The sequence below is a fragment of the Myotis nattereri genome, assembly GCF_964212035.1.
Source record: "Myotis nattereri genome assembly, chromosome: 2".
In the NCBI taxonomy this organism is placed as follows: Eukaryota; Metazoa; Chordata; class Mammalia; order Chiroptera; family Vespertilionidae; genus Myotis; species Myotis nattereri.
Genome location: NC_138076.1, coordinates 123,828,829 through 123,855,908, shown reverse-complemented (window position 1 = coordinate 123,855,908; position 27,080 = coordinate 123,828,829). Strand labels below are relative to the sequence as shown.

Here is a 27,080-nt window from a genome sequence, read left to right as displayed (position 1 = left end):
TCTAAAATGTAGGCTTGCACTACATTTCCTCTGTGGTCTCACTGAGCTCTGACATTTGTAATCCTGAGCTTGTAACTGCAGTGCCTCCTATCTGGGCGGCCGATTCCTCAGTAATGACAGCCATGTGCAGGGGTGTAGGCATTGTTGGGGGACTCACCCCAACCTGCTGGGGTGTCTGGAGCTTAGACTTCTGTGAAGGGGTAAGGCTGTGGATTGGAAACAAGGAAGTTCACAGAATGACTGACCTATGCATAAATGTTCTTTTAAGCTAGCATAAATATGGGAAGGCCTAGCATTTAGAAATCTGTTCCTCACATCACTAAGAAAAAAACAACTTTAAAATCGGGTCACATAGTACTGAGTGGCCATCATCCCCTGTCATGGGCTGTCCACCCCCTTCTCTCTATGAATCCCCAGACACCGGTTGCCTTCACTCATTTATGTGACTGCCGTGGCCTAGGTACCAGAAATGGGCGGGCACCATGACAGTCCTTGAGATATTACAATGAAAAGGACTTCCCAGAGGTCCATAGTTTAGAGCTCTGAGCACCAGATGAGAACCCTGTGGTCTTTCCACATCCAGTGCCACTGTCCCTGCAGTTTCAGGACTGGAAGTTGACCTTAGCTGGGGGGAAAGGCCTGAGTGCCTCCAGGGCTTTGGCTTTCTTTCTGGAGGGTCTTCTGTCTCCTGAGCAACCTCAGACCACCTCTCTGGACATTGGGGCTCTGGACAGGCATTTGCTCTAGTGGGCCTTGGCCCGAGCTCCCTTTTTGGGCCCTGCTGCTCTGGCCTTTGGCACCCCGCAACTCTTCCTTGAGAAGAGAGTCAGGGACAGGATTGCAACTATGCCTCTTGAGTTTGAGGACTCAGTAGAGAGGGAGGAGGAAGGAAGGAAGTAAAGAAGGACTGACGGGTGTTCTGGCTCTCCCCTGCAGGTGGAGGAAATTGTGGCGGGCATCCTGGAAAGGCTCAAATTGCAGCTGGAGCCCAACACAAAGGCGGAGACCCTTCGGGCCCTGTGCTTGCTGGCAGGCAACAGCACCCACAGCGTTGTGCCCCTGCTGCTCAACAGGCCCCTCCCTTGGGATAGGTACCTCTCCCACACCCAGGAGCACACTCCATCCCAGTAAACCCTCCCCTGCTCCAACCCAAGCCCATGTTAAAATCACTGCACAACGATGCATTCTTCTTGATGCCAATCAAACTTCATATTCTTTGGCCAAGTCCTCTTGGGCCTCACTCCCTCTAGAACCTGAGAACTGGCCTTTCATAGGCTCAAGACCAGATTGGTACTAGAATATGATTACCAGGGCCCATGACATAGCTGTCCCTGGCTCCTGCAGAACCATTCTGGCCGTGTGGAAGGTGTTCGGCACCGAGCGAGAGACCACAATCAACGTCCTGCAGCTGCTGATAGGCATCCTGGAAAACCACTCCACAGAGGGCACGATGGAGCAAGCCCTGCAGCCCGTGGAGGTCAGCATGGGGAGGGCGGGCAGGGGGCGGAGGACTTATGTCTGGGACTTGCGTGCAGAGGCGAAGATTAAAGGGCACCTGTCAGGTGCGAGCAGTTGTTAGGGAGCAGTGAAGAGGAGACTGTTAACACTGGACTCATGAATACTGCACATACGTTTAGTACTTTAACTTTGTACATCCAAGAACTGCATGATGTAGAAAGTGCAGGAATCAATCCCATTTCATAGACAAGGAAACTGATGTTCAGTGTTAATCAGCTTTTTTATCTCCTGAGTTTGTGTCTGGCGCCCATATTTCTGGGGCCTGGCCAGGGGCATGCGGTGCTGGGGCAGAGGATGAAGTTTGGTTGTCTGAAATTGGGTGGCCCAATTTATTTTCTGCTGAAAAATTAGAGTTGGTTCCCTTTTTGTTTTTAATGTTTGGCAATAAAGAGAGAGCAGATTACATGTGTGTGGCCCCTCATTTCCCCAGGATTGAGCTGTGGGCATTCAGTCTTCGGGTGCTTCTTAGAAACCTCAGTCAGAGTGCACTGTGACCTATGGGCAGTGACAGGGAGGGGCAGTGTGTGGGATTGTGGGACCATTTCTGTCTTTACCAGACCTAGTCAATTCTGCTTCCTCCTTTCCACGTGTCCTCCCCAGGCGGCGTGTGCCTTGTGTGAGATGCTATCCGGGACTCTGTGCCGGGAGGCCATCCTGGAACTCTACCCCCGGCTATTGCTGGCTGTGCTATGTCATCTCTTCTGGGTGATTGAACAAAATACCCCCCAGAAGGTGGTGGTCTACAGGAAGGATGGGGGCTTAGGCAAGGCCTTTGACTCCAGTAGGTAAGCCTAACCCTGGTGTGATGGAGAAATGAGACTAGTCAACTCCAGAGGGCCCTGGACAACTGATGCCAATCCCCTAGGGAAGCTGAAGAAGAGACTGACAGCAGCACAGAGCTAGAATGTCGGTGTGGGTGCCCCAACATCACGTGCTGGAATGTTCCCACGTGTTTTGAAGTTTCTCGTTATCCTTTTCCTTGCATGCACTCCTCTGCTTCACCCAGCGGTTCAGGTCTCTGTTCATGACTCGGCCCATGAAAGATTCAATACTCTCCATGCAGCTGTGGCCATTCGAATCTGGATCACCTCTGGCTTAGCTTTGTCACTAACTGCGCCATCTCATGGAAGTTACTGCTGCAGTTTAGGGTGTTGAACTCCTAAGGAAGCGGTTGTCAGACCTTTTTAAAAAACCTCAGGGTATTCTATTCAAGTGAAATCTTACAGTAAAAAAATAAAGAAGACCAGTAACCAGAGACATTCTGGTTAGGTGGGTGTGGAGGTGAAGAGGTATCCTAACCCTGCTACACTCTGGAGAGCTGAATTTGAAAGCTGTGGCACTAGCACATCTCTATAGTCTCTTTTACAAGACTGTGGTTGGATGAGCACCAAGGTTGAAGGGGTGAGCAGACACAATTGGAGATGGGTTTCAGAGAGCCATGGGTTTTCATCAGCTGGAAAGCAGGATCCAGCTATGCACCAGATCCAGATTAGAGAACTGTCTCCTGGCTTGCCAGGACAAGGATGCAAACTAGGGCATAACACCTTGTTCATCCCTCTGTTCCTTTCTTTTCACAAACCTTGTGACGACGGGCCTTCAGTTGTGCCCTGGAGGTGGTGAAGCTTGTGTTGTTCGCAGCCGCATATGATGGAGTGGTGGTCTATGCAGATGAGCATAAGTGCTGGGATCATCTGTCCTCCTCTAAATTTTACTACATAGGCATCATGGACCTGACAAGGTGGGACCATTTCCCCAGCATGTCCAATACCACTCTAGCCCCCAATCCCAATTTTCAAATACAGCAGACTTTAACCCTCCCTTGCTCATCTCCCAGACCTCAGCCTCCACATTTTCCCTGTTCTGTGCATACTGTTCCCTTGCCACCTCCCCTCCACCACTGCCCACTCCCCACCCAGCAACTCTTGGCTTCCTCTGCCCCACCCCAGTGGCATTGTGAAGAACTGTGAAGTAGTCATGCTGCACCGAATTATGAAGCTTGTCAAGACCTTCCTTGACAGCGGAGATAATCATCGGAAGATCTTGGCCAGGGCCGTCTATGCACAGGTGAAAGCCTGGAGGGAGGACCACAGCCCTAGCCATTCATTTCCTGTAGCTGAGGAACATTTAACAGAAATGTTAAATAACTTGCCCCAGAAAGTGGAAAGAATAGAATTGAGTGGGATTGCTTCCCTGCCACTTCAGAGCCTAGTTTAAAAAAGACAGGTGAAGCCCTAACCAGTTTGGCTCAATGGATAGAGCGTTGGCCTGTGGACTAAAGGGTTCCCGGTTTGATTCCAATCAAGGGCATGTACCTTGGTTGCGGGCACATCCCCAGTAGGGCATGTGAAGGAGGCAGCTGATCAATGTTTCTCTCTCATCGATATTTCTAACTCTCCATCCCTCACCCTTCCTCTCTGTAAAAAATCAATAAAATATATTTTTTAAAAATAAAAAAGGCAGGGAAAGCCTGGGGAGGGGATCAGCGGCATTAGTCCTCCCAGAATGGTTTTAGGATCCCAGGATCTGGCCCAAAATGCTAACGTTATCAGCGCTATCCACCATTGCCGTAGACTCTACCCCATGTGTATAGATCTACTGCTCTCAACTGGTCACAGTTCTTACCTGAGTATGGGGCCTGAGGGGAGCTAGGGAAGCACCAGGTACCCATGACCTTTTCTCCATCCATGGTTATAGTCACCTTGTTTCCACAGCTCCTCTGGCATCAATCAGTGGCTCAGACTCTGGGACAAGACTTTGTGGGCAATCTAATCAAGTGGACCAAGGAGCCCAACCTCATCATGAAAGAAATTGGACTCCGTGGAATCAGTAACCTGGCACTGCATGAAAGTCAAGTAAAAGTGGGGGGCCCAATGGGAATCAAATGTTAGTCTCTGGACCACTTAATTTATTTCCCTTGGGGTCTCTTAATTACTCAGAGCTTAGTAAATTTCCCAACCCCTCATCCTAGGGCAGTACAACATCCAGTCTCTGGACCACTTAATTTATTTCCCTTGGGGTCTCTTAATTACTCAGAGCTTAGTAAATTTCCCAACCCCTCATCCTAGGGCAGTACAACATCCAGTTTATAGACTTACATAGCCTGGCCATCTGGCCTCCCAAACACCCTGAGCACCAGCCTTCCACTTCCTCTGCACATCCAGCCCCTAGATTCCCTACGTCTGTTTCTTTTAGGCACCACTTGTTTTCTCAAAACCCTGTCCCTAAAGTGTTGCATGATGCCCAGGTGGAAAGTGATCTCTGCCTTCTTTCAAACAGTCAGAGTCTGTGAAGAACGTGTTTCTATCCTTGCGAGACTTCCTGAAGAGTGAGGCACGAGTGACAGTTCAGGCAGTGAAGGCCCTACGGAACATCGTCGTCCATGCGTATGGAGAAGAGGTCAAGGCGATGTTCTGCAGCATCTCCAAGCATCTGCGTCCACTCATCAATGATGTATGGGCCTAAGTCCCTAGGATTAGTTGGGAACAGTATGGGTTGGGGCTGAAGGTAAACCCTGGAAGCTGAATTTAGGGTCCTGGGGCAGAGCTATGGGACTTGGTGGAAGGCTAAAATCACTGAGGGGCAGAAAAAAGGAGACTTGGCTACTTGAAGCAGTGCATTAGACAGGTGCAAAATTCATTCCCTATACATACAGATGTAGCACTCATCCACTTACTCTCTTACCACAAATTTCCTGAAGGAGCCACTGAAGGGGAAAATGTGACATACTGATGTAAAATTGGTTCTGACTCCAACGATCTTCTCCTGCAAACTTAAAGAGTGGGGGAAGAACTCATAACTTCTACCCTCCTTCCCAACAGCACAGGGACCCTAGAATGCTAGGAGCCTTGTTACAATACCCAAAGGATCAGAAATCTGAACTTCCCAGGCCAGTAACAGCCCACTCCATGTCTCAGCCTCTTTACAGATCAGAGCCATTTTGAGTTGAAGGGACTTCACATTTGAGTGTATGCTTACTTAACAGTATTCCTGTTCTGGGATCTATCAATTTTTAATATTTGAACCTTGGATTTCAATTATTTTTGTATCGGCCTCATAATCTCGAAGAGCCTGGACACTCACTCCATGATTCATCCATTTTTCAGTTACTTTTAAAACCCAACATGTATATTTGACTTGACAAAGCCTAAAAATAATCTTTACCCTTCATCCAAACAATATAAGAACCTTAGAAGCTTGATTACACCGCCCCCGTTTTATTAATTAATATTGTCTAGTAGTTTAGTTTCACATTCTTTTAAAATCCCCAAATGTGGTCTTTAACATAATCACCACCATTGGTGTTATGTTATACAGTCAATACTCATTTAGATTTTCCCATATGTTGCTTACACATTTCTTCATTTACCTTTCCTTCTTATAGCTCTCTCCTCCCTTCTAGATTCATTTTCTTCTTTTTTCTTTGTGGCTTCATCAGTGAGGGGCTGTTAATAGCAAATGTTTTCAGTCCGGGTCTGAAAATGTCTTTATTTTGTCTCACATTTGTCTTTAGTTTTTAACAGTTTAGGATGTGTTGGCATGAATTTCTTGAGATTTAGCCTGAATTTTTGGAAATCTCTATGTTTATGTCTTTTACCATACTTTAAAAGTGTGTAGCCATTATTTCTCCAAAACATTTTCGGCACATTCGTGTTCCTCTCCTTTTAGAAATCTGATGACAGAAATGTTGGACCTTTTCCTCTTGTCCCTCGGTCCCAAGATTCAGTTCATTTTCAATAATTTTTCTCTTTTTTGTTCAGATTGGAAAATTTTTATTGATCTGTCTTCAAGTTCACTGTGTCTTTCCTCTGACACCTGTGTTTTGCTAATTTGTATTTATCAGTTTAAATATTTCCCATTTTTCTTTATCTTGTCTTCTTCTTTGCTGAGGTTTTTATTTCTGAATTGATTACAAGGTTATTCAGTGTTGTTTTTGGAGTATTTTCTATCATAACTCCTTGAAGGTTTACATCAGATAATTCCAACATTTGTTTCATCTTAACTGGTATCCGTTTCATCTTAACTGTTTCATCTCAATTGGCTTTTCCCATGTGAGTCAAGATTTTCTGGGCTCTTCATATACAGAGTGATTTTTTTTTAATCTTCACCTGAGGATAATTTTTCTATTGATTTTTTTTATAAAAGAGAGTGGAAGGGGGAGAGAGGAGAAAGAGAGAGAGAGAGAGAGAAACATGGATATGAGAAAGACATGTAGATTGGTTGCCTCCTGCTCCTGAAGAGGACCGAACCTGTAATGGAGGTACATGCCCTTGACCAGGAATTGATCCTGTGGCCCTTTGGTCCACAGGCTGATGCTCTAATCATTGAGAAAAACTGGCCAGAGTTATTTTTGATCGTATCTTTATAAATATTAAGTTATGTGACTCTGAGTCTCATTGAAATCCTATGGAGGATGTTTATAGTTTTGCTTTAGAAGGCAACTGGCCTATTTAACTTCAGGCTGCAAGTTCTGACTAGCCTTCTGTGTGCACAGTGTGATTTCCATGTCAGTCTGAATTGCCAGCCATTGCCCCCTCGAATGTTCACTTTCCCTAGGTCCTCCCTCTCTGTGACCTCCCTGATTTTACAGTTCCCTGGGGTTCCCTGGCCACAAAGCTGAGGCTTTAGTTAGCCTGCAATGCCAGGGACTTCTGTGACTGTGCCTATGTTTGGGCCAAGTGGCATGAAGGCAGAGAGAGGAAATAAAGAAATGGGGGGTTGCCCATCCTCTTGGGGCCTCAGCTCCTTCAAAAGGAAAGTAAGGTTTCCCTCCCTCAGAGTGTTGGCTCCTATAGGTTCCCCCAGGTTTGTGTGGGGGCTGTGGCATGAGAGAACAGTAGGAGAAAAAGAACTGAGGGGTTTCCCCTCTCTTTGAGCAGTGTGAGTTCCCTTTCTGGCTCTTTGAGATTAACTAGACGACTTCTCTTGGAGCATTCTGTCAGCCTATGGTGCTTGCTTCCCAGTTTCTGGTTGCCTTCTGGGCAGGTTGGGGAGACCAATCGACAGGAAAAGCCAGGCCCCTAGGTCATAGAAACCAGTGATATCCCTCTACCCCATGGGTGCTGGAGTGTCAGCAGCCTCTTTATCTTTGGCCCTGGGAATTTCCCTTTCTTGAAATTGTAATTATTTAAATATTTCTTAGTATATTTTCTTTTGCATTTTAAGATGTCTATAATGGGAAGGTTCTCAGGTTATCTTACTTATTGCTGGAGTGGGAAGTCAAGATTTATGGCCTAACTGAAAAATAGTAAATGGCCCTTATCTACACAATGGCAACCTAGAAACTGAAAGGCAAGGGCTGTGAAATTTGGGTTCTAGGTGCTCCTTTAACATTGACCTAGTCATATACATTTACTTGGTTAAAACACTGTAGTTTTCGCTCCCAGTCAAGATGGCAGCATCGGTAAACACTGTACTCCCCTTTTCCCATGACCACAGCAACTAAACTTCCGAACAACCGTCATTGATACCTGCCTGAACTCTAGCTGAACAAAAGCCCTATAGCTAAGGATACACAGAAGAAGCCACATCAAGGCTAGTAGGAGGGGCAGAGGCCTGGAATGAGCTGGTCCCACACCCACATGTACTGGTTAAAATTGGGAGAGAGATCTCAGCTGTGAAGTCTCCCAGTGTGGAGTAGGAGTCCCAGCCCCACACCAGGCTCTCCAGTTCCAGTGCTGGCAAGAGAAGTCCCTAACTTCTGACTAAGAAAAACAGTAGAGATGGTGGCTCAGTGAGGCGGGGGTTAGGGGGTTGGCAGGTGGAGGGGGCGAGGCTCCTGGAATCCCAAGCATTCCTCTTAAAGGGCTTTTGCATGGAATTACTCGCTGATGGGTTTACTTGCTCTGATCTCCAGCCCTGGGGCAGTACCTCAAAGGATGCCAGAGGTAGAACTGACTTATCTGGCTTCAAGGAAAGGCTGGAAGGGCAGCTGTCTCCCAGAGGAAGTGCTAGCAGAAGCTACTGTTCCTTTGCTAAGCCCTCCCCATGCATGTATAGGCAAGCATCAAATCTGAGTCTCCACTAACCTCGATAACACTGTTCCATACAAAAAGCTTGTCTTGGCATATGCCAACATTCCTAGAAATATCTCAAAGGTTCACAAACCCCAAAGAAGCAGCATCTGGCCCTGGCATGCCTTGCCCCGCTTCCCAAGCAGCTCCAAGCCTGACACTAGCAGCATCTGGCCTCAGTTTGCATTTTAGCCTCTCCCCGGCACCTCCCAGTCCACCACAAGCGGCAAACTTTGTAACTAATACAAGGTGGCCCCAGGCAGGTCACAAGCCACAGATAACCTTCACCTGCACCTCTCAATAGGCCCCAGAACCAACACGCCCAGTAGTCAGATGCAGACTACACCAGAGCAGCACCCAACTCCATCCATAATGACACACTCAAAGGGCAGACTCACATGGTACCAGAGTCCTGCTAAAGCAAATTCTGCTCTGTAGGTTCACTCCTGCACAATAGCTCCTCCACTGGAGTCATGACCAGTCCTCACACCCAATCTGCCTGAAGGTCAATCTCTGCCATTGATGTGCCAACAGCAATCAAGGCTCAACTACAATAAGAAGGCACACAAACATACAGAAGGGACATACCTAGAGCACCCAGCTCAGGTGAACAGGGAGACCGTGTCACTGGGCCGCATAGGACGCCTACTACATAAGACGACTCTACCAGAGTGAGGGATGTAGCAGCTCTCCCTAATACATAGAAATAAACACAAGGAGACAGCCAAAATAAGGAGACAAAGAATCATGTTCCAATGAAAGAACAGAACAAAATTCCAGAAAAGTTACTAAATAAAATGGAGACAAGCAATCTACCAGATGCAGAATTCCAAACACAGGTTATTAGGATGCTAAATGGTCTCAGTGAGAACTTTAATGCAGAAGAAATCTAAAATCAAAGGTAGAGCCTGACCCCCATGACTCAGTGGTTGAGCATTGACCTATGAACTAGGAGGTCACAGTTCAATTACTGGTCAGGGCACATGCCCCATTTGTGAGCTCCATCCCCATTGGGGGACATTCAGGAGGCAGCCAATCAATGATTGTCTCTGACATTGATGTTTCTATCTTTCTCCCCCTCTTCCTTTCTCTCTGAAATCAATAAAAATATATTTTCAAAAACCATGAAGATAGAAAATATAAAAAAAGAACTATTTGGAAATGAACATACAATAACAAAGAAATACATTAGAGCCCTGACTGGTGTTGCTCAGTTGATTGGATGGTGTCCTGTACACCTAAAGGTTGTAGGTTCAATTCCTAGTCAGGGCACATGCCCGGTTTGCAGGATTGATACCCGGTAGAGAGCATGCAGGAGGCAGCCAATCAATGCCTCGCTCTCACATGAATGCTTCTCTCTCCCTCTCCCTTCCTCTCTGTCTAAAAATAAATTTAAAAATCTTTGAAAAATAAAGAAATACATTAGAAGTAGTTAGCAGTAGATTGAATGAAGTAGTGGATCAAATCAGTGATTTCGCAGATAAGGGAGCAGACCACACCCCCTCAACACAGCAAAAAGAAAAAAGAATCCACAGAAAGTTGAGGATAGTTTAAGGGGCCTCTGTGATATCAAGTGTACCAACCTTTGTATCATTCAGGTACTAGAAGAAAGAGAGCAAAGAATTGAAAATCTATTTGAAAAAACCAGAAAACTTCCCTGACCTAGGAAGGAAACAGACATACAAGTCCTGAAAATGCAGAGAGGCCAAATAAGATGAACCCAAAGAAGCCCACACCAAAATACATAATTAAAATGCAAAAGATTAAAAATGGAGAATCTTTAAAAAAAGAGAAGCATTGGTGAGAGAGAGAGAGAGAGAGAGAGAGAGAGAGAGAGAGAGAGAGAGAAGGGAGAGAGGGAAAAACCGTTTTGTTGTTCCCCTTCTTCATGGATTCATTGGTTGGTTCTTGTAGGTGCCCTGACTAGAGATCAATCCACAACCTTGCCATAGTCAGCAACACTCTATCCAACTGGGCTACCCAGTCAGGGCCAAAGAGAGAATCTCCATACTCTTTTCCACTTCCATGCACCAATCTACATTCCCACCAACAGTGCGTCAAAATTCTTTTTTCTCCACGCCAATAATTGTTACTTATTGATGATAGTCATTCTGACTGTGTGAGGTGATATTTCAGTGTGGTTTTAATTTGCATTTCCCTGATGATTAGTGACGAGCATTTTTTCATGTCTATTTTCCATCTGTATGCCCTCTTTGGAGAAGTGTTTAAATCAGTTTTCCCCCCTGGTGTTGAGCTGTATAAATTCTTTATAAATTTTGTATATTAACCCTTTATCAGAATATGTTAACCCATTGGTGAACATGTTCTCCTATTCAGTAGGTTGTCTTTTTAAAAAATATTTTCTTATTGATTTAAGAGTGGAAGCAAGAGGGAGAGAGAAATAGAAACATCAGTGATGAGAGAGTCATTGTTAAGCTGCCTCCTGCATGTCTACATGCCTGCAACCCACGCATGTGCCCTGAATGGGAATCGAACTATGACTACCTGGTTCATAGGTTGATGCTCAACCACTGAGCCATGCCGGCTGGACTGACTTTTCACTTTGTTGATGGTTTTCTTTGCTGTACAGAAACTTTTTAGATTGATGTAGTCACATTTGTTTATTTTTTCTTGATTCCTTTGTCCAAAGAGATATATCAGAAAGGAAAATATTGCTAAGAGAAGTGTCAGAGATTTTACTCTATTGTCATCTAGAAGTTTTATGGGTTTAAGTCTTTAGTCCATTTTCAGTTTATTCTTGTGTATGGTGTAAGAAGGTGGTCTAGTTTCTTTCTCTTTTTTTGCATGTGTCTGTCCAATTTTTTCAACACCATTTATTGAATGGACTGTCTTTACCCCATTGTATGTTCTTGCCTCCTTTGACCATATAGGCGAGGGTTTATTTCTGGACTCTCCATTTTGTTCTGTTGATTTTTTTTTTGTTTTTTTTTGGGGGGGGGGGCGGGGAGGGGTTTTGCCAGTACCATGCTGTTTTGATTACTATGGCCTTTGATATCAGGTAACATGATACCTCCAACTTTGTATTTCTTTCTCAAGATTGTTATTGGCTATTTGGGGTCTTTTGTGGTTCTAGATAAATTTGTGGATTATTTGTTCTAGTTCTGGGAAATAAAACATTGATATTTTGATAGGAATTATATTAAATGTATAGATTGTTTTAGGTAGTATGGATATTTTGACTATGTTAATTTTTCCTATCCAGTATAATCTTCCATTTATTTGTATCTTCTTCAGTGTATTTCTTTAATGTCTTCCATAGTTTTCTGAGAATGGTTCTTCTATCTCCTTGGTTAAATTTATTCCTAGGTATTTTATTTTATATATATTTTTTTCATATATTCTATTGATTTTTTACAGAGAGGAAGGGAGAGAGATAGAGAGTTAGAAACATCGATGCGAGAGAAACATCGATCAGCTGCCTCCTGCACATCTCCTACTGGGGATGTGCCTGCAACCCTGGTACATGCCCTTGACGGGACTCGAACCTGGGACCCTTCAGTCCACAGGCCGACGCTCTATCCACTGAGCCAAACTGGTTTCGGCTATTTTATATGATTTTTGATGCAGTTGTAAATGAGATTGTTCTCTTAGGTTTACTTTCTGGTAGTTTATTATTGGTTTTTACAAATGCAACTGCAAAGGAAAAAAAGGGAAAAAATGCAATGGATTTCTGAATATTTATTTTGTATCCTGATACTTTACTGAATTAATTTATCAATTCTAGTAGTCTATTTTGTTGGAATCTTTAGTGTTCTCAATATACAGTATCATGTCATATGCAAATAATGACAGTTTTATTTCTTTCCAGTTTTGATGCCTTTTATTTCTTCTTCTTGTCTCATTGCAGAACTATGTTGCCTAAGAGTGGTGGAAATGGACATCTCTGTCTTGTTTCTGATCTTTTAGTTTTTCCCTGTTGAGTTTGATGTTAGTTGCATGTTTGTGATAGATGGCCTTTATTATGTTACGGTATGTTCTCTCTATTTCTTCTTTGCTGAGAGTTTTTTTAAAATCATAATTTTGATGTGTCTTGGCGTGGTTCTCTTTGGGATTATCTTGTAGAGGACTCTCTGCACTTCCTGGACTTGTGTGTCTTTTTCCTTCATAAAGTTAGGAAAGTTTTCCATCATTATTTCTTCAAATAGGTTTTTAATCCCTTGCTTTCTTTCTGGTCCTTGTGGTGCCCCCGATAATGCAGACATTGGTATACTTGATGTTGTCCCAGAGGCCCCTTATGGCATTATCATTTTTTAAAATTCTCTTTTAGCCCTGGCTCGTTCACTGAGTGTTTAGAGCATAGGCCCATGGACAGAAGGGTCACAGGGTCAATTCTGGTCAAAGGTTCAATACCTGGCCCTGGTTGGGGAGTGTGCGGGACGCAACCAATCCATGTGTCTCTCTCACATCAATGTTTCTCTCCCTCTGTCTCTCCCAGTCCCTTCCAACTCTCTCTAAAAATTACTAGATAAAATATCCTCGGATGAAGATTAACAACAACAAGAATTCTCTCTCTCTCTCTTTTTTTTCACTGCTCTGATTTGCTATTCTATGCTACCTTATCTTCCAAATTGCAAATTCAATCCTTTGCTTCATTTAGTCTATAGTTGGTTCCTTCTAGTGTATTCTGTATTTTTCACTGGTTCTTTTTTATAGTTTCTGTGTTCTATTACTATCTTTTCTTGTTTTCACTGAGTTCATCCGTTCTTCCCTGCGTTTATGGAGCATCCTTTTAACCATTGTTTTGAACTCTGTATTTAGTAGATTGCTTGCCTTAATTGTTTTTAGTTCTTTTCCTGGGGATTTGTCTCTTATTATATTTGGGGCGTGTTTCCTTGTATTCTCACGTTGGCTACCTCTCTGTATTTGCTTTATTGTATTAGGTAGATCTGCTGTGTCTCCCCATCTTGGTATTTATTTCATAGGTGTCCAGCGGGGCTTGGTAGTGCTGTCTCCCTGATCACTAGAGCAAGGTGTTCCGGGAGTGTGTTATGTGAGCCCTCTTGTTGTAGTAGGGTCTTTTTGAAAAAGAATATTTATTTATTTTTAGAGAGAAAAGAAGGGAGAAAGAGAGAGAGAAACATCAGTATGAGAGCAACATTGATCAGCTACCTCCTGCCTGCTCCCTAAAGTGGTTGAGCCCACAATCTGGGCATGTGGCCTGACCAAGAATTGAACTGGCAATCTTTCAGTGCACAGGAAGACAACCAACCTACTGTAGCACACTAGCCAGGGCTGTAGTTGACCCTTATTGATGTTGGTGCATCCATGGGTGGGGTTTACCTTCAGGCTGGCTGAATATGAGGATTGACCCTGATCTCACTGTATGAGCTGCTGGGCAGGGACTAATCCCATGAAGTAGAATTCACCCCAGCAGGGTCTGGTATCTGCCAAAATCTTCCTTTCAATGTGCCACTTGTGGGGCTAATTGCGTTGTGCTCTAATGTGGTCTGAAGCCTGCCACCAGGTCCTGAGGCCTCTTGGGAGGGACTCTGGTGCTGGTGAATATCAGATGCTGCCTGTGACTGGCCCTGGGCTACCTGTCAGGAGCTACAAAAGATCCACATTTTGTGGAAGCCTCTGCAAGACAGGGGTGCATATGGGAGGAGCCAAAGTGCATGCCAAGGCCAGGCTCCACTAGCACCAAACCCATGGGAGGGGTCAGCAGAAGTCTCAAGGCACTCCAAGATATGCCTTCTCCTGCTGGCTTCCTGTTAGACCAAATCACTGGAATTGCCTCTGGCAATATGCAAATTGAAGTAGGTTCTCATGTTAGGGCCAGTGGTATTCACCAGGTTGATACATATACAAACCTGAAGCCAGTACTACTTCTGAGGCCGTTCAGCAAGTGTGTCATGGTACAACAAAGCCAGCTGCCAGCTGCCACCTGCATTGGGCCTACAGACATTTGTGGTGGGGTGGGTTTTTAAGGGAGTCATCAGGGTGAGGCCAGCAGAGTTTATAGGGCTAAAACAGACCAATATTTGGTCATGTGGATAGAGAGCTTTGCACAGCAATGGTGGCTCCAGTCAGCATGTGAGGGGGAAAATGACCCTCACCCTAAAGCCACAGAACTCAGTATCTGACATCCCGTTTGTCTGCCTACACATCCTAAAGATCCCGCCAAGGAAGTCTGCACTGCCAGCTCAGGCTGGCTGGTGGGAGCTTGGCAGGGCAGGGAAACAGGTATTTGGGAGAGAGTACTAATACATTCCACCAGGCTGATGCCCTGTGGAGGGGAATGCTCAACCCAAGAAATATGGCATCTGTGGACTGTGGTGGGAGAGGGATTCAACACAAGGACCTTGCTGGCTGTCCCTTTAGCTCTCTCCCTGAAGCCACACAACCCAGTCTCTCCCTGTATGACTCCAGTCTGCCCTGAGCCACCTTCCCTGTGCTGGAGTCCATGGCGAGAGGCTGCAAACAACATTTTCTGCACTGACTTTTTAAGGGGGCTCCTGGGATTCCAGCAGACTCCCTTCTCTCCCTAATAGATGGAATCTCTGATGACTTTCACAGCCAGGAATTAGGTGGGTTTCTCTTCCTTTTGTGGTGCTCCAGGCTGAGGAGCCTGTGTTGCGTTGAGCCCGTTGCTCCTGACAGAGGACTTCCTAGGTGAAATATCTCTCCAGATTCTCTACTGCTGCACATGTGGGGCCACCTCTTTTTGAGCCTCAGTCCATCCTACCAGTCTCCAAGTGGCTGCTTCTGTAAATCCTTGGTCATAAGACTTCTGTTCAGCTGGACTTCAATTGGTTACTTAGGTTGATTGTTCTAAAATTTAGTTGTACTTCTGGTTTGATCCTGGGAGGAGGTGAGTGTAACTTCCACCTACTCCACCACTGTATTGGATCCTGTTGGGTTTTTTTTTAATTAAAATACTAACATTGAATCATCCCTCTGTATAACCATTATGTGCTTTGTGCAAAATATAATTCAACTTGTTAAAATATCTGTTTTCCATATCCTACAAATTGAGGAACTGTCTTGTCCCATCATGTCTGCTATTTAGTAAGTGCCTAGCTCATTATAGGTGCTTAAAAATATTTGTACAGTTAATATATACTATACTCTTGAAAGTGTATAAAGTTTAGCTGTTTGTGATCCTTGCTAATTAACACAAGCTAATATAGATTTAAACAATTACAGCATAACAGGGACAATTAAATTTTTTTTAAATTTGGCATTCTTGAGCTAAATCCCCAGAAGAGAATAAAGTGATAGGTTGTAGATATGATCCAGGGCAGAACTGAAATTATAATCTTAGTTTCCCTAGCACAGTGCCATAACCCTAGGAGGCTTATTAGCTCTAGGGGGCTAAGAGATTTACTCAGCTACACAAATCATGTTGCCTTTCCAGTATGTAAAAGCAGCGTCCTTTGGACATGAAAAATGAAATGTGGGTGTATGAAAGCCAAGCCAGGCAGGGTCAGAGGGAAACCATAGCTTCCTCATTCTCCGTTTTGCTCTTCATGGCAGGAGAGGGACCAGGTGAGGATCACAGCCACCTCTGCCTTTGGGCACATGCTACATCGAGTCAACAAATTCAGGCCTGGATATGGCATCAAGAAACATCTGTACAGTTTTTTAGTCCCGCTGCTGCTTAGCTTAGAGAACGACAACACAGAGGTGGTCAAGGTATGGGTGATCTCTGTCCTGCCAAACTCAGCCTGATACAACCCCTTCCTGCTAGAGCACAGCCCCTTCCCTTTAGTCCTCTTTCATGAGCCTGGTCTGGGATCTACATTCACTCTACACCAGTGGTTCTCAACCTTCTGGCCGTTTAAATACAGTTCCTCATGTTGTGACCCAACCATAAAATTATTTTCGTTGCTGCTACATAACTGTAATGTTGCTACTGTTATGAATCGTAATATAAATATCTGATATGAAGGATGGTCTTCGGCGACTCCTGTGAAAGGGTCGTTCGACAGCCAAAGGGGTCACGACCCACAGGTTGAGAACCGCTGCTCTACACCTCTTTGGTATCATCTTCTGGGCTGAATCTGAGCACTTTTACCCTCTACTGGGTGCCATCAGTCTTAGACAGATATGGTACTCCTCCCTGAAGTTATTTACATCTTTTCACACGATCAAGGCCCCTAATCCCAGCAACTAATCCCAACCAAACCCCTTGTGGGCTAGTTTCATGGTCAGGCCTGGCTCTCTAGAATTATAGGAGCGAGACTTAGGATTTCCTTGTCTCCATCCCATAGGCCTGTGGAGCAGCCCTGACTGAGTGGACTAAGGTGATTGGCTGGTCATCCTTCACACAGATGTTTCAGCATACCACCCTCAGTGATCACATGCAGGTGTTGGAAGAAACATGCAACCATTTGGTGAGTGAGAGTCTCTGAGGAAGCCGGTTGCAATATGCATGCTATGGACTCACTGGCAGGCTTGGTGGGCAAAGAGGAGAAGGCTGACAGAAGATGCATTCTTTCCTTTCCTTGATTCTCATTCTTTCTCATCAGCAAACTCTGAGAACCCACATTTGGGATGCCAGTCCCTGGATCTCCATATTTGATCCTCTTAGCATCCCAAACTCTGCCTCAGAGGCTAGGGACACCATGCAAGGTTAATAGATGCCAATGGGATAGAAGCCTTCTGGTTAGAGGAAGAGATATAGACAGGAGTCCTCAGGGCTTGATATCAACAATTATGGTGGTAACGGTCTGTAGCTTCAGTGACTTCAGTGAAGTCAAGAACAGGCCATAGAGCAGGAATCCTTGTTGAAAAGTAAACATTTAAGGGCTACGCAAGTAGGTTAGGAACTAAATGATTAATTCTAATATTATGAATTTGAATGTTTTACATAGATAGAGCACTTTACCGTGTACACTTTAACATCCATTATCCCATTGGAGCCACTGGTAGGTTCGGCAGGTTTTATTTCAACACTTCAGATGAAAAAGCTGAGGCCAGTGTCAGGACCAGTATTCAAACGTGCGTCTCCTGGCTCTACATCAGTTGTTTTCTCCCTTATCATGTTGGTTCCTAGGGGCAAAATTCTCTTAATGAACTTCCTGCTGAGTCTGCACTGTTGCTGGGGTGGGGGTGTCTGAGTGTCTAGGTTCACATCGTTTAAGCGGACTGAAGACAGAAAATGCTGCTGCTTGTGGACAAGGTGAGAGGGCCAAGGCTGCAAGACGGTCTTCAGTAGAGTTCCCAGCAGCCCCCCTCTCCTTGTCAGCATTACACCTCTTTGACTTCACAGGTGAATACATGCAAAAGACAATTAGTGGGGGAGTTACTGTTTCAGAGCTTCAGCTTCCTGAAGAGCTCCGAGTCCTTCCTACGGACAGCTGCACTCCATTTCATAGGTAAGGGGTCCCTCCTGTCAATTCCTCCCTTCTCTCCAGCAGGAAAGCCCTCCTTGACCTTTCACTAAAGGGCTAAGCCAGAACCATGGCATGAAGAAGTTGGTTACATCCTTTCCTAGCTCTGACCTGATTTGAGATATGCTGTCAGAATCCAAAATTTGTGTTAGAAAAGCCTGGGGAGGAGTAGTAAGCTATCTGCCTTTGTCCTGGCTCTGTGTGCATCTACACACTTTGTCAGCATGCTGCTTTGTGAGGAAGAGAAATGTATGCATTTGGAAGGAAAAAACTGTTGCTTCAACTGGAACCCCATGGATTTCTCAAAATATTTTTTGTTTTAAACTATAACTGTATGTGTTTATGTTAGAAAGCATAAAATATTCAGACTGGCTGAAAGAAGACAATGAGTAATGCCAGAACTTACATCATTTGGATTTAACCACTACTAACACCATAGAATTATTTTTCTTAAAAATATGCTACACACACACACACACACACACACACACATGCACATGCACACACACACATATATATAGCACTTTAAAAAATATATGTTTTTAATTGATTTTAGAGAGAGAAGAAGGGAGAGAGAGAATCATTGATTGGCTGCCCCCTGCATTCCCCCTACTGGATATTGAGCCCACAAGCCAGGTAGGTGCCTTGACTGGAAATTGAACCATAATATCTTGGGTCCTTGACCGATGCTCAATCCCTGACCCACTGGAGCAGAACTATAGAACTTCCATTTATTTGATTATTTTAAATATTTTTATTGATTTTTTACAGAGAGGAAGGGAGAGGGATAGAGATTTAGAAAAAAAATGAGAGAGAAACATTGATCAGCTGTCTCCTGCACACTCCCTACTGGGGATGTGCCCACAACCAAGGTACATGCCCTTGACCAGAATGGAACCTGGGAGCAAAAAGTTAGGGCAAACTTTTTAAAAGTAAACTTTGGTACATAGCTCTATCACAAATACATGCATTACATACTCATCAACATTTTATTTAATGACTACATGATATTAATTTTATTGTATAGATGGATTTATGAAACCAGTCCTTATTTTTGAATATTGAGACTGTGTTATCTTTTGTTTTTATAGACAGGGACATAGTGGTTAAATCTCTGCATGTCATCATGATTATTTTGTTAAGATACATTGCTTAAAAGTAGAGTTCCTGACTCTTCCCATTTGCAACGTCATGGATGGAACTGGAGAGCATTATGCTAAGTGAAATAAGCCAGTCAGTGAAGGAAAAACAGCACATGATCTCACTCATTCATGGATAATAGAGACCATTATAAACTTTTGAACAATAATAGATACAGAGGCAGAGCTGCCTCAAACAGATTGTCAAACTGCATTGGGAAGGCCGGGGAGGGTTGGGGGGCAGGAGGTAGGGGGGTAAGAGATCAACTAAAGGACTTGTATGCATGCATATAAGCATAACCAATGGACATAAGACACTGGGGAATAGGGGAGGCTAGGGGACTGTCTAGGGCGGGGGGATAAAATGGACACATGTATAATATCCTTTGTAATACTTGAAGCAATAAAAAAGAAGAAAAGAAAAGAAAAAACAAAACAAAACAAAAACACACACACACACACACACACACACACACACACACAAGTAGAGTTCCTGGACCCAAAGGGTATGCAGAATTTTAAGGATTTGGAACTGCCCTCTAAAAAGTTAGATTCATTTTCTCTTGTCACCAGTATGTATATGAGTATCCATTTCGCCAAACATTTGGCAACACTAGGTAATAAGTTTTTAAAATCATTACCAATTTCCTAGGTGAAAACAAAGAAGCTTGTTGTTTTGGTTATTATTATTTTTTTTTAATCAACAGCTAGGTTATGTATTTTGTCCTGTTTATTGCCCATCCATATTTTATTTTTGCAAATTATTGCCTAGTGCCCCCTGTCCATCCTTCTGTTGGAGTAGGAGCCCCATGAAGTTTAACATCCTTGGCGCAGGCTCCACTTATCAGCTGGGTCACAGCTGCTCTGAGGGCTGTTCTTTCACTAGGTCACTGACATGTAGCCAGCAAGGCATCTCTTACATACATTCCTTGCTAAAATCATTTTATAAATTTCCTTGTTCACTACCGAGCCTGGGGAAAGGGATGGCCCAAAGGCTAAGGAATTCTGGATAGACTTTACATCTGTTCTGTCTTTAGCATTAATAGCTAAGAAGATAAACCTGCATTCCATACATGAGGATGATGTGCAGCTGTTACGAAATGGTGAGTCTGGGCCTCGCACCTGGGTTCTGGGTTACATAAGGGGATGGGGCAAGATAGAAATTAGGAAGGGGCAATTCCTGATGTACATATGCCATTATTTTAAAAGTTTACTCTTACCAGTATGAATGTTATATCTAAAAGTTTAAGTGAAGAGAAGTAAGAGAAAGATAAGATTATTTATCATCATACCAGTTAGATAAAAGCTCTGCTAACAACACGTTCTTGTCACTGCCCCTCTGTCCTGTGCTCTGGGCTGACCCTGCAGAGGTGTGTAAGGCAGACATGGTTACTTTTCCCCCGAAGAACATGCAGTTTTGTGTTCTTTTTTACTGCCTTAAAATATTTTAAAATTAATTTATACTTATAGAGCCCTTGATATATTAATATTTAAGTTATTTCAATTTTTTTGCTATTCAAACAATGCTACCATGAACATTCTTATATATGCCTCCTTATATGCAAGTGTAATTCTTACTCCAGACTAGGTACTAAAAAGTAGACTTTTATTATGCATGTTGAACTTAACCGAGTTTAAAGTACAACATTTTAATCTTTCCTACTATGTTGACATGAATTTCAATCACCGCCTTTCCCAATTACAGACTTTTATTACCCAATATTTTAGTTCCTTTTGTAAAATCATAATTTATATGCTATGATTATTGTTATTTTATACAAACTATAGATTTACAAAGTGTTATATGCTCACCATTCCTTTTTATATCTCTGACCATCCCTCAGGGGTCATTTTTCTCCATCCTTTTAGAAGTTTCTTTAGTACTGGTATCTTTTTCAAAAATCCTCACTGGAAGATATGTTTATTGCCTTGAGAAGGGAGAGTAGGAGAGAGAGAGAGAGAGAGAGAGAGAGAGAGAGAGAGAGATCCATCGGTTGCCTCCTGTACGTGCCCTATAGGGGATGGAACCTGCAACCTTTTGGTGTAGGGAATGACACTCCAACCAACTGAGCCACCTGGCCAGGGCTAGTGCTGGTATCTTTTTTTTGCACACTTTTTATTAATATTTTTATTGATTAAGTTATTGCATTTTAGTGCTGATATCTTGATAATATACTGTCTTAGATTTTGTTTGTAAGAATTTCTTCTTACCCTCATCCTTGCAAGATAGCTTTACTAGTTTTAAAATTCTACACCAACAATTAATTTCTCTCAGCATTTTGAAGACATTGTGCTATTATTTCCTGGCTTTCTTTGTTGCTAACTAGAAGCCTACTATTCTAGTTTTTTTTTCCATTGTAGGTAATCTCTCCTTTTCCTGTGGCTGTTTTAAGATTTTTTAAAATGTTATTTAAAAATATAGAGAATCTATCTAATAAAGAGGAAATATGCTAATTGACCCTTATTCCAGCGCAAATATGGCAGTGTCCACAGCCAATAAGGAGGGAATATGCTAATTGACTGCCCCGCCCTCAAAGATGGCCGCACCCACAGCCACAAGATGGCGGTGCCCAGTCCCCTCAGCCCCCCCCAGGGCGGCAGGTACGCAGCAAGGCCGAGCCTGCCCCCAGTGGGCACAGCTGCTCCACTTGCCTGCTTCCGGAGACTCCCACTCCACTCAGCCCCCCAGCTGCCCAGGTCCAGCCTGAGACTAAGAATTAGGGCTAGCCGATGCTTATGCTGCCGGCAGGGGCAGCAGCAGAGGTGTGATGGGGTGTTGCCTGCCCCTGATTGCCGGGTCACCTCCCACACCTGAGGGCTCCTGGACTGTGAGAGGAGCCTCATCCAGTGCATGAATTTTCTTTCACTGGGCCTCTAGTAATATAGTAACCAGGTTCCCATACTCTAATTTCAGCAAGTAGCAATTCATGGTCACCTTTTCTTTTTTAAAAGATATGTGGTTTGCTGTTGTTGTTGTTTTTTATTTCAGAAAGAGGAAGAGAGAGGGAGAGAGAGAGAGGGAGAGGGAGATAGAAACATCAATGATGAGAATTATCAATCGGCTGCCTCCTGCACGCCCTCTACTGAGGATTGAGCTCACAACCAGGCATGTGGCCTGACCAGGAATCGAACAGTAACCCCCTGGTTCATGAGTCTATGCTGAACTACTGAGCCATGTTGGCCAGGTCTCCATTATTTTTAATCTTACCAAAGTCCTAAAAAAGAGGTAGGGAATGGAAGTTGGTAGTGTGGAGAAAGAGGAGCTGCTATTCCCAATGTCCATCAGAAGAGAAAGTTTTACCTCACCTTTCAAAACCCTTTGCTCCCTTCAGTCCCTGAAGAGCCACACCTATGTTTTATATAGGATATACTTCTGCTGACTCCCTGCCATTGTTCTCTAGTAATTACATTTATTAATTATTGAAAACCTACTGTATACTATGTCCTATTCTAAGCATGAGATACTGCAGTGAACAAAACTGATAACCTATCCTTCATGCAGTTTACATTCTAGTCGGGAAGGGAGGAATACCCCCTCAACAAATACGTAGATGTTAGATAAGCACTGTGGAGGTCACTATCTCCATAAGGCAAGGGGTAAGAAGGGCCGGAGTGGGGTCCGGGGTACCCCTCCGCTATGGGACATTTAAGAAGACAGCCGGAGGAAATGAGGGAGTGAACCCTATGACTCTTTGAGGGATAAGCACTTGGCATGTTCAAGGAAGAACAAGAAGAGCAATGTGATGGCATGGAGTGAGCAAAAGGACGGGCAGGAGGTGATGAGATCAGAGAACAGCAGTGGGGTCATGTTGATGCGGCCTTTAGCCATGGTAAAGATTTAGGGTTTTACTTGAGTGTAGGGTGCAGCATGGAACACAGTTCTTAACTCTGCTAATGGACACTGGGAAGAGTTTAGGTTGCTTGTGATCAATGGTGAGTGGTATAATTCATTCCAGGACCAAATGGAAAGGATTTTTGAATTACTTATTCTTCACTATTTTTCATACCACAGTTTCCTTCCTTGATGTAGAGACAAGATGAAGAGAATGTTTGCTTTTCTAGCTCCTGTTCCTATGTCTCAGCCCTTTTGTAGTTGAGAGTGTTATGTGTTTGTCTGAAAGTCCTGGCATGAATGCCACAGGCTTGCTGTTTTGCAGATGCCTATCCTCAGGGGCTTTGCCCTCTTGTTTGAGCCCAGTTAAAGTTTCCTGGTGCCTGCTGTGAGGTAATATTTGAGGGATGCTGTTTGTGAAGTAGTGCTGGAATCGTGTCTAAGAGGAAATACCTAGCAGACAACTGGAGAGAGACAAGTCCTTGTCTTTACAGCTCTTTGTCCAGAGAGTAAAATGGTAAATGACTTCTAAGGGTACTTTCTTCCACAAAGTCTGCATTACTCAGACCACTGTCACATACTAGATCTCTTGATAATGAGCCATGTGAACTTGGGGTGCCTCAGTTTCTCCATTGGCATCATGAGGATAATAGTGCTGATCTTGAACATTGTTTTGAAGATTGAACACAAAACATGGGAAGCACTGAGCTTTGCTGGGCATATAGATGTCCCACAAAACATCCGTGTTGAACTGACTCAGGCTTCTAGGCCAGGGGAGGGGTGGTAGTGGGAGGGCAGGTAGGGAGTATCTTTGTAGCTAAGGGACTGTATTTGTTGCTTCCCAGAGAGAAACCATGCTACTGCTAGCACATTAACCATCAGCTGGTAGCATCTGCCCTCTGAGGGCTTGACCCTGGCTTTATTTCTGGCTCTGACATTTTGTATGCTGGCTGCCTTCTCTTACGTTTTACAGTTGAGGTCTCTACTAAATAGTAGACACCTATTCCAGCTACCATAGTTCAATTTCAGGGAAAGTATATCCAGAATGGAAATGTTGGACTCCTATGTGTATCATTGAATTCCCCTTGCCTTCCTCTTCCCACCCAGCCTCCTAGAAAGATGCCCAAATACCTAGATAGGAGGACATTTTTCCAAAGGAAAATACTTGTCGTGTTTCCCTCCACGTCCTGCGTGGTTCAGGGTTCGGGTCTGGAAGAGGAGCCGCACAACAAATGAAATAGAAAAGACAAGAGATAATTTGGGAATATTGGGGGCCAGGCGAGCAAGTCCAACTCAAGGAGAAGGACTTCCACTGTGCTCAGGTCTCACCAAGCTTTTTATAGTGAGAGGTAAACAAGGTAGTGGTTACCATAGTTACACAGTTCTTGTGAGTTTCACTTGTTTTGACCATGGTTACACTTCCTGCACTTCCTCAGCCCCTTAGCTTCCCAGATAAGATCTAGAGAGTGTTATAAGGTCAAGCCTAATTATGCTAAGAGGACTGTGCCCTCTAAGCTGGGAATTGTTTGTGACTTTACCCACAGGTCAGTCCGAGGCTTAACCCTATATCAGCTTCCCACAAATACTTCTAATTACACTTCCACCCATACGTAGTTCTGAGCAAACCTGTGGTTGAGAAGTGGTTCTTTAAAGGATTGTATATTTTTCTATATAGTGCAAGCCCAACTCTCTTTTTTTCTATTCTAAATGAGATCAACGTGAAGCTGTAGACTTTGATGGCCTGGTTGGCTTTTACATTTGTTGAGCCCACATTCTTCCTGTCCCTTTTCTCCTTTGCAATACTAGTAAGTAATTTCCTGTCTCCATCCCTCTGTTCCCACTCAACTCTGAACTATGCACCCCTATTCCTTAACTGGACCACTTTGTCAGCTCCTGACATGCGGTTCCTCTCTCTACACTACTCTCCATGCAGCAGCCAGGATCTCCTTGAAACATGTACACTGGATCATGGCACGCCTTTGCTTAAACCCCTTCAGTGGCTCTCCACTGCTCTTTGGGTCAAAGTTTGGTCCCTTACCCTGGGTCACAGGCCCTGAAAAGTATGTCTTCTGACTTCTCTCTACCCTTAGCCTACATCATGTCCCCCTCACTAGAAGGGGCAGCTCACACTGGCTATTTTCTGCAGGATGACGCGATCCCTGACTCCACTGGGACATTTTCTGCCCTTGATCTTCATGGGACTGCCTTGGAGGCTGGCTCCCATTCTTTGCATCCCAGCTCAAATGTCACCTTCTCAGAGAGGCATTTCCTGACTGGCCTATCTAAAGGGGTCCTTCCCAGTTAGGTGTTCTCATCATACTGTTAAATTTCCTTCTTTGCACTTAATTTATGTTTACTTTTTTTTCTCCACTAGAATATTAAGTTCTATTTTTAAAAATATCTCTTTGTATTGATTTCAGAGAGGAAGGGGAAGGGAGAGGGAGAGAGAGATAGAAACATCAATGATGAGAATCATTGATCGGCTGCCTCCTGCATGCCCCACACTGGGGATTGAACCTGAAACCCGGGTAGGTGCCCTGACCAGGAATCGAACCGTGACCTCCAGATTCATAAGTTGATGCTAAACTACTGAGCTATACCGGCTGGGCTAGAATGTTCTTGACTGTGGGGAATCTGTCTTTCTTATTCACTACTATATCTCTAGGAAGTTGCATATGCCACTTTCCCTTACACCCACTTGGTCAGAACTTAGTTATATGACCACACCTAGCTGCAAGGGAGGATGGGATATATAGTCTTTGTTTATAGCACAGTGCATGATGATAGTACTGTAAATCTCAATTAAGAGTTGTTGATCATTGTTTATAACAGTGAAAAATTGCAAGCAGCCTTAGTGTTTACTAATAAGGTGTTCATCAAAGAAATTATGATAGAATCATGTGATTGGATATTAAGTTATATGGGGAAATATTTTATGGGGAGAAAAATGTTAATCCTATTTTTGTAAAACAAAGTGTCTATGTTAGATATTAAAGAAATACTGCAAGGACAGGTATGAAAATATATATATTTTGCTGGGTTGAGTGCTTTTTCTTCCTTTCCTTTTTAAAAAACAATTTGTATTTAAACATTTTCTATAATCAAACAATAGCACTTTTACAATGACAAAAAAGTATTCTAAATGAAGTCATAATGTGACAAGTGGGGTGGAAAACAATGGAGTTTGGGTAAACAGTTTTTGGAGATTGAGAATCTGAGTTGACTTCCTTTCTGGTTTCAGCTCTAGAGAGTATGAGGAATGATCCTGTGGAATCTATCCAGAATCTGGTGACTACTCTTCTTCAAAATATTGAGGAATATGTTAATCCCGAGGACAGCTCCACTTCCATTATAAGTACTCGCTTCTTCGGATTATGTGCCAGGAAAGCCCAAAAAAGAAAGAGGCACCTATTTAAGACTGTCAGACGGGAAGGAGATAATGATACTGATCGGCCCAGGAATTGGCTCCTAGGCCCTCTAAATTTACTGTGCAGCTGGTGCAAGGGAGGGTAAAAAATACTCCCCTTCTAGTAGGCAACTTAGAAAAGTCAACACAGTCACAAGCACCAGAGTCTGAAAGTCCCCCTGAGGAAACTGAATTGAATCCGAAACAAGTTGCTCCTGAGCCACTGTGAACATTTAGAGCCGGTGGCTGAAGCCTTTTCCAGTTGTTTATTCAGAGTCAGTGCTGGACTCTGCCGTGGTCTCTCCCACCTTTTCTCCAACTGGATGGGCAACTTTGGTTTAACCCCAAATAGGTAGTTTTGATCTTAGAAGAGATAGTATAGTCCTTGTTCTTTATCTCCCCTAGGGTACTGTGAGCTATCAGTATATACATTTGTAAATAAACGTTATTTTTTCATCCTAAACAAAATGGCTTCCATCCTAGTTTGGGGGTTAGGGGGTAAACCTGAGTGGCAGCAACAGCTCTGGAAGCAGTTCCTTCTACCTTCAGGTAAAGTTTCAAATGGCAAAAGGGAGGAGCAGGGTGGTAGAATCACAGGGCACCTAGTTTTCAGTCTTTCCCCCACCTCTGTACAGGTTGCAGGAAATTCACATGTTTGACACATTTCCACGGGTGTATTCAGATTTCAGGTTAAAGCATAAAAGGCGTGCTTCGGGTTACATACAGTGGAGCAGCAATAACTCTAACTCTCACTCAAAAAGCACATCAAAAAGCTTTTAGGAGGGGAGTTAATGATTACTGAGTTATGTATCAATAATA

The 27,080-nt window shown here is 43.7% G+C and overlaps 1 protein-coding gene across 1 annotated transcript in view; it reads left to right on the top strand.

The window, feature by feature from the left end:
• LOC308513851 (maestro heat-like repeat-containing protein family member 1) overlaps positions 1 to 26,368 on the top strand; it is a gene marked incomplete at both ends in the record, with an annotated part of 66,127 nt that extends 39,759 nt beyond the window's left edge. The window contains 12 exons of the mRNA XM_081083951.1: positions 937 to 1,091; positions 1,345 to 1,477; positions 2,119 to 2,303; positions 3,119 to 3,256; positions 3,465 to 3,582; positions 4,230 to 4,370; positions 4,795 to 4,968; positions 16,026 to 16,184; positions 16,763 to 16,885; positions 17,764 to 17,869; positions 20,061 to 20,126; positions 26,097 to 26,368. Coding sequence (XP_080940077.1) covers positions 937 to 1,091; positions 1,345 to 1,477; positions 2,119 to 2,303; positions 3,119 to 3,256; positions 3,465 to 3,582; positions 4,230 to 4,370; positions 4,795 to 4,968; positions 16,026 to 16,184; positions 16,763 to 16,885; positions 17,764 to 17,869; positions 20,061 to 20,126; positions 26,097 to 26,368 — 1,770 coding nt within the window. The remainder of the gene's footprint in view (positions 1 to 936; positions 1,092 to 1,344; positions 1,478 to 2,118; positions 2,304 to 3,118; positions 3,257 to 3,464; positions 3,583 to 4,229; positions 4,371 to 4,794; positions 4,969 to 16,025; positions 16,185 to 16,762; positions 16,886 to 17,763; positions 17,870 to 20,060; positions 20,127 to 26,096) is intronic.
• Between the last annotated feature and the right edge of the window lie 712 nt (positions 26,369 to 27,080).